Below are 8028 nucleotides of genomic sequence, written 5' to 3' on the forward strand. Positions count from 1 at the left end.
GAAACCTGCACCAACATCAATACTAAGCCGCTATGGAGACTAAATATCGGCCTATATTTGGTGGAAGAGCAGCTCCTTTGGGAGGCAGGGCTTACGGGGCCGGAGGGGGACAGTTGGATGGTCATTTCCCAGAACCGACGGAAACCCTAAATGCATCACAATGCAATGGCGCCCCCTTTCACGGCTCCTGTTTGGAAACAAACGCAGCAATTTGAATTCCTATAGATGCCGACAGCGTATTGCGTTAGGGTGATTACCATCTGATGACAGGGTGAGTATCACTCATTTGGTCTTAAGGGGTTCACCAGGAGGTCTGTGTTTGCCGTTTACCTGAAAATTTTGTGAACTTTTCACGCTACAAAACTTGCAAAGCATAACTTTCACGGCAAACTTTCTCAGAAGCAACGCAACTCTAACTCGGATATGATGAATTGCTTCATGCAGGGCTGCTGTCGTGTTAAGCCAGTACCTCTCTCCTCTGTAAAAACACCAGCTGTTATCTCTACAAAGAATGCTTACCTTGACATTTCCTAATACCACAATTTGAGCTTGAGGAGGGAAAGCAAAAGAAAAAAAAGAAAATCTGTGTAACCACACAGCTCATTTTTAAAAGGTAGCTGTGGCATAATTAGAAGAGAGCGGCTCCAGCAAAGTCACAGACATCAGCTGGAGAGTGAAGTAATTATTCTCTAATAAAGCCAGACGCCTCAGCAACCACAGCTGGAGCTACTGTCACCGCATGGCAGCTTCCATCTGACAAAATAAAGAGCGGCTTCAGTTAAAAGGGCGCACAGCAAGAAGCTGCCTCACCTTTAACACTTCACACTCCATCAAGCCCATTAGCAGATTGGATTCCCCAGCTTATTGTCACCGCCGCTGCTGATTGCTGATACACTCCACTGCCGGTCGAACTCCCTCCACTGATTCATCAGCCTGCCAATCATTTGCCCTTCAATTTCAATCATTCATCTGCAGGGATGAATAATTCAACATAACCTTTTTAGAGATTTTCCCCTAAACCTGGTTATGAACAAGTGCATATTTGCAAAGCATTAAGAGAGAAGAGAGCAAATAAAGTAAAATTTTAATCTAGTCTTTGAATCAAGCACCACACTGAACAGGCATCCTCAAAGCCCCTCAATTAGCACACCCAAAGCTGTTGTTACTACTTCGGCTCCACACCCAGACTTGGTATTAGCGTTATGCAAGATTAGTTATTACTTAGCTCTGACGACAAACATATTGTTCTAACTAATGCACTGAGACCGTGCCAACGGATCAGCTCCCTAATCACCCGAACCCTGCAGAGAGGGAAGAGGCAGGGGTCCCGTCATGTAAAGAAAAAAAAAAAAACTCAACACTCAGCTTGGGCTCAGCTACAGAGTCTGCATTCCATGATAAAAGAAAAGCATCTGCTTAAGTGTTGCTTAAAGGCCCAATCCTGCAGCAGCAGTCCAGCAGAACAGAGACCCGTCACCCTGCCAGAGCGTGACAGGGTGGAAGGAGCTGGATAAGGAGCAGCATCTGTCTCCAGCTGCCATTTTTTCCCCAAAGATCTAAATAAGGACATAGGACATAAAGCTTTTGGGGAACAGAATGCGGGGTATTTGGACATCACCAACTTGTCTATCTCTGGACGCATAAGATAGACGATCATCAGTACAGAAAGAAAATATTGTAACGTTTTTCACTAAACACCAGTTTCTATGTTTTAGTTGTCACATACTTTTCGAAACATAAAATTTCAGTTGAAGTAAGTAAGATTGTTTTTTGTTGTCCTGACACTGGTGAGGCTTCATCATGTTAATACCACCAGAGGTCTGCAGCAACTTTTGGATGAATCTCCGCTCCAGCACATCTGAGTGGAATGAACATTTAATGACCAGGTCTTTACAAAACTAGCTGACATGTCATGGAGGTAATTCTGTCTTTTGACTCATACCGTCTATTAGGCCATTAAAAGCTCCAACCTATTCATAAACTCCCTTTAACCTTAATCTGAAAGGTATTCTGCTCTTCTCAGCAATATGTGTTTGTGAATTTGGATGACTTTCTGTCTTGAGTATAGGGACACAGTTATTTATTTATTTATTTGTGACTTCTTTTCTGCTTGTTTGTTTTTTTTTAAGAGATGCACCAAAATATTAGCTATGTATCGGAATCGAACAATTTTATGCTCAACTAGACCTGATCGGTGATTGGCCAACATAGAGGCCCATGCTTTCTCTGGTGATTGTGCAAAATGCTAATGTAAGTTTCTATAGACAGTTGAAGTTATTAACAGTGTGAATAGTGAATAATTAATAACGAATTACAATAGAAAGGTTAAGGCTCTTCTGTATTCTCAATAAATGAATTTAACAATCTAACATGTAACCCTAGATCAGAGCTTTTCTTGTCTCAAATGTTAGCTTGGACCCAGCTGTTTCATATTTTGAAGTAATTATGTAGAAAACATTTCAAGTTGCACAAAAAAAGCTATAACTTGTCAAACAAAAAGAGCAAAGAATGTGTTTGAAAATGCTTCTCAGATGGCTTTAATTTGCACAGATACCTTTGTCCCACAACCTGCAGGATTTTGCGTTGTTTGCAGATTTCCATCAATGGAGATATCTATAACTTTGGCTAGTTTTTGAAAACAATATTTTATCTTACTATAGAAATTTGAGCTTTATAATAGATTAAATCACAGCTGTCACTGCAATACACCAGTGGCTGCTTGGATGGAATACTGGATAGGTTAATGCATTTCAAGTGCTTGAACAAGTAATTGTTCAAGCACTGCAGGTTAACAATAGATTTGACCATTTGGATGGACCCCGAGTGCCCTTCATACCAAATCCTCAGGTCTATTTTAATACCTGTGATGATTAAGCTCATGTTACTGTGATGCAGGAGAAAAGAAAAGTCAGGAAAATGCAGGTTAATTGTAACTTTTAACATTATGCAATATTCTGCATGAACATCACAGATGTCTAATATCGTGCAGTCGTAATAAAAATGTTATTAAAACAGTAATGTTATTGCTAATTTTTAAATATGAAAGGAAAAAAAATATTGTTTTGTTGTAATTTACTGTTCTATGGGAAAAACTGCAAAAAGTTTTACTGCCGTGTGAGATTAAAATATATTTTTTAAATGAATGATTTGTAATTGGTCACAACACCACTCCACTGATCCTGCATCTTCATCCTTTTGAATTTCTTCAAATTTATTGGGACTCAAAAGAGGAAAGCAAACACTTTGCCGTATTTTAAGCCTAAAGCAGGCATCCAGGGTCTGTGTATGTGCAGTTCCCCTGTATTAGCCATGCTATTTAAACAATCATCAAAGCTTTCCACAGATAACAAAATTTATCGTTTATGACCAGCAGTGAATGGTGTTAGGAATGACATAAGCTCTGTCTGAAAGGAAAGGCTTGAACCTGCCAGAATCCCTCATGAATGGCGTATACTCACCTCACCTGAGCTGGCATGGCAGAGTGTGGCTGGCCTTGCAAGTCCTTGGCACAAGGTGAATGACTCCGTCTGTGTGAAGTGCTTTAGCCAATCAGAGAAAAGAGCTTGAGGCTTGCGGAAAAAAATAAAATAAAATCACTTGCACGAGCAAGGGATGGGATTGTGAGGTTGACCTGTCTGTGGCTCCAGCCACGGCGGCACAGAGGCTCCGATGCACAGGCTCAGCCAGCCCCATCACAGGAACCTTAAGTATATTACGATGTCTGCGCTTTGAATCGAGACATAAGTCAAACCAGCGAGACCCGTCCGATTATCATCTGAGCAGAAAAACACAACGAGCATGTCTGCTTCTCATCCATTTTTAATTGTGAAAGTGAGTGGGTCTAATATTAGAGGCTTGTTAGAGTCTTCACTGACTTCCTGGGACACTGCCAAGTTGTGAATTCAGCAGAAACAATGAATTTTCCACTAGTTTAGACCTACATTGATTCAATTAGTTTACTCTTAATGGTCCAAACCTGATTTCTAAGTCTGAAGATCCCAACATTCAAGACAGAATAGCTCTAATCCATAGTCTGACAAAAGCAGGATTAACTATCCACAACACATGTATGGATGTTTTAAATCTCAGTCTCAAAATTGCAAAACGTTTCTATTAAGTGCCAGGCTGAACTGTATTTTTTTCTGGATGTGTAGAATAACGCAGCACTGTCCCTCCCCAAGGGTTACTGTACACTGATGGTCAGCTGGATGAAAGAAGGCTACAACACTTTAATAGCTGTTTGAGAAAATTCCTACTCTTGAAAAACCAGGACGGCCAAGAACCAGAAGGAGAATTATTCATCACTATTATTAAGGTAATGCTTAAAAGCTACTGGTTGTATGTAAAGTAACCAACTGCTGGCTGAATAGAAAGACTATTTAACCAGCTAATGTCATCCCTGTATATTTGTGTTAGTCTCTAAAGAGCAAAATGCCAAAAGGTTATAATATTCAGAAAAAATAAGTACTTGAAAACTGCTACCCTATATTTTTTTATTAAAGTTTGTGCAATTAAATCAAAATAATACATAAACAGAATTCATAACCTGAAGTTCATTATGTAACCTTTTTTTGGTTGCATTTTTGGTTTTCTTTCTTTTAAATAAAAGCATTAGATTTTGTCTTACTCAAGGTTCTCATCTCCTCCTAGTTGTGTCTTACTTTAGGTAAATAGCCACTGCAAAAAAATAAAAATATTCCAAGAGCAAACTTGAATCCTTCTGCATCATCTAATTTACACAACAATTAGTGAAAAGCTGGATATCCGTAAAGCAGTCTTAAGACAGGGTCTCCCACCTCCCCTCACAAGGTCACTGCTGAATGTAGCATTTCCCTAAGTGGGAGGACTGCAACATGAAATGCTGACCCCTAGTCACAGAGAGCGATCAAACAGACCGAGTACAGCGAGGTGAGACAAATGGGAAAAATAGAAGAGGGGAAAAAAAATCAATAATCCAAGAATGGCCACCTTGCACACGCTGTTCTGGATGAGTGCTGGAAAATAGACTGTCTGAGGCAGGAGGAGCTTAGGTCAAGGGTGGGAAGAGATGGACGGATGAAGTTTATATGGGTGACCATCTTCCAACCACCTGCCTGCAGGCGCGCCCTGAGTCAGACCGTGAAAAACAACTGCAGTATGGAGAAATGACAGCCTGGACAAACTGAGCTGTAATTGATGATAACGTCCTTGCCAAGATAAACAGCAGTCATGTCTAGTATAGTGGGAATGTCCCTGCTGAGACACAGAGCTGCAACATCAACAATTAGTTCTAAACTAAATCAGAAAAAAAACCCACTTATCACAGAGAGCATCAAGTGCAAGTGTCCGATGAATCTGATATTCGAATGACTCAACGTAAACAAAGTAAACGCAGGAAACAACAACTTAATGACTTGAACATGACACACCGATCAACTGGAGTCTGACCTTTGTCGTGTTTACATACGGTTGCAATCGTTCCAAAAAGTTTAACGTCCAGCGTATGTTCTTGGACAGATGAGGAACGATTTTAAAAAAGAAGAGAAAAAAAAAAAGACAGTTGGGTAACTGGGTTGGCAGCGTGAAATGTGCTCTGCACTGAGCTGACACATCAAAAAAAATAAAAAATTTAATTCCCAACTGGGAAGTACTTCCAGGACATCAGAGGTCATTTACGACTGAAGCCAGCTCTCTGTATCCGTAACCTGAATACTTTTACCAGATGGAAAACACAATCTGCTCAAACTCCCCCTAAAGGGATTTGGCAAGACAGTGAGTTCAGATTACAAAAAAAGGAGAGAAAAAAGCTCACAATGGCATCTCGGGTATCTTTAGGACAATTCAATGGTCTGTCTGCTGGAAGTAGAAGACAAACATGTTTATACTGTGGTGTGCGAGTTAAGAGAATTATGTGTGCATAATATTTAAGCTCCACTGTACTCTGTTTTTTCCCCTCCTCCACTTTTTTTAGAGGCTGTGTGAACAGACGGTGGGGAAAAAAGACTATTTGTCCAGAAGGGGGTGGGGGGCTGAAAGGGAGATGAAGTTTTAATATAAAAATCCAGAAATCAACAGATTTTTAAACAGATCAAAAACCATAAACTGTAAAATCTAGAAGATCTTGACATTTCTGAGCGACAAGGCAGCAACTTTTCAACTAGCACTGAAAACAAAAACTTTTCATGCCTCTGCAAATGAAATCTGAACTCTTTTCAGAAAAATAAAAAAGTGTTTTCATCCTTCCAGATGGTTTCATCTGACTTGTTTCAAATGTTTCAAAGTGCAGAAACTATGCCATTCACAAAACAATTGCACACAATGTTCTCAAGATCCTGCTAAAAACTACATCCACTGCTGTCATCTCCACTAAAAGCGTTTTCCTGCTCGATCTGTGCGAGCTGCATGTTTCTACCTCCTCTCAAATGAGAAAAATCTCGCCAGAAACGTACAACACCAAACAGAGGGGGGCACGAAATCTCACCAGCTTTACAGGGATCCTTGTAGTCGATCGCCTCTGATGTGGCACTGGGCTCCACATAGTAGCCCGGATCAATCGCCTCCAAATCGATCGCCAATATCACGCCGAGACATGATAGAAGAAACAAACACCTCGCCGAGAGATCCATGTTTGTGGTGGGGGAGATGGCGAAAGGCGAGGGATAAAGGTAGAGGAAGAGAGAGGGACAGAGGGAAAGACAGAGAGACAAGAGTGAGTGAGAAGCAGACACAGTGAGAGAGAAAAATGGGAGGTTTTTTTTTTTTCTTCCTCTTTTTTTTTTCAGGGGGGGACGAAATCCCGCCGGGGGGCGGGTTTTAAATCCAGCCCTCTCTCTGGTGTCTTCTTGGCTCTGGGGGCAGTGATTTCTCTCCTCCAGCTGGAGCTGCGGGTTACCGCCTGAGAAACTTTGATGATATGGCAGCAGCTCCACCGGGGCAATGAAAATGCCCCGTCAGTCGGTGATGCCCGGCTGCATTTTTATTGCTACTTTCTTGGTCCATCTGGGAACCTTGACGAGCGTATAACGGCGGCACACTTCATTTTTATAACTATCAACAGCAGTTGCCGCAGAAAACCTTTAATTTAGGTCAATAGAAACAAACTGAAGTAAATTATATGTAGCTAATGAATGATTTATGGGCTTTGCTCTGATGGCATTTGGTTTTTAAAAGTGTCAAATATCTCAGAGTTGCAATTCCATGGTCTCGCGTACTTGAATTAAAGTTTTGGTTATAGTTATATTTTGGTTTTGGTTATACTCAGCTCCGTCTGCCTTGTTTACTTCCGCACACGATGCGCACTCGGTCGGTTCATCCTCGCACGTGCGCCCCTCACGCTGCCTCACGCACGCGCTCAGACTGCGTGACCTTTCGAGCATTTTGCGCCAAGAATGCAATTAGCGCGCCACCTGTCGGTGTTTCATTAAAACAAATAAAAGACGGATTAAGAAAATTTAACAAAATAAGGTCTGCTGTTAATTTGTGCAACTTTAATGCCAACTACGATTATTTTTGGTGTTTCTTTTATGACATAGCAAATACTACACACGTAAATAAATATTTATTTATTTATTTAACTCACTGAGAAGTTGTAAAAACCTTGGCCTGTTACACTAACCTGGTTATATTCTGTGCTAATGAAGCTCGCATGTTTTCCACCTTCATGCATGTTTTTCCACTTCCTCCCGCAGTCCGAAAAGGTTAATTGGTTTATCTAAATTACTATCTGGTTAATTGGTCTGTCGAAATTGCTCTTGATAAGATAAGATAAGATAAATCTTTATTGTCATTGTCACAAGGACAACGAAATTCAAAGGGTGCCATCAGTCGGTGCACATGCCCAAAAACAAAAAATAACTGTCTCACAATTCACACACAATGCAAGAATCAACAACAACTGGCAACTTGGTTGTCTGTCCTGTGTGTCTTTGTAATGGACTGGCAACCTGTCCATGGTTTACCCCCAAAAGATAGATGGTGCATATAAGGAATGTTTTTGCTTCTTTTTATGAGTAGCTAATTGTAATACTTATTACTATTACACTCTTCTTC

At 40.7% G+C, this 8028-nt stretch overlaps 1 protein-coding gene across 1 annotated transcript in view; it reads right to left on the reverse strand.

The window, feature by feature from the left end:
* bmp1a (bone morphogenetic protein 1a) overlaps window positions 1-6722 on the reverse strand; it is a 37455-nt gene extending 30733 nt beyond the window's left edge. The window contains exon 1 of the mRNA XM_028035046.1: window positions 6461-6722. Within this exon, the coding sequence (XP_027890847.1) occupies window positions 6461-6605 (145 nt within the window). The 5' untranslated portion in view covers window positions 6606-6722. The remainder of the gene's footprint in view (window positions 1-6460) is intronic.
* Window positions 6723-8028: the final 1306 nt, after the last annotated feature.

The sequence above is a fragment of the Xiphophorus couchianus genome, chromosome 12 (assembly GCF_001444195.1).
Source record: "Xiphophorus couchianus chromosome 12, X_couchianus-1.0, whole genome shotgun sequence".
In the NCBI taxonomy this organism is placed as follows: domain Eukaryota; kingdom Metazoa; phylum Chordata; class Actinopteri; order Cyprinodontiformes; family Poeciliidae; genus Xiphophorus; species Xiphophorus couchianus.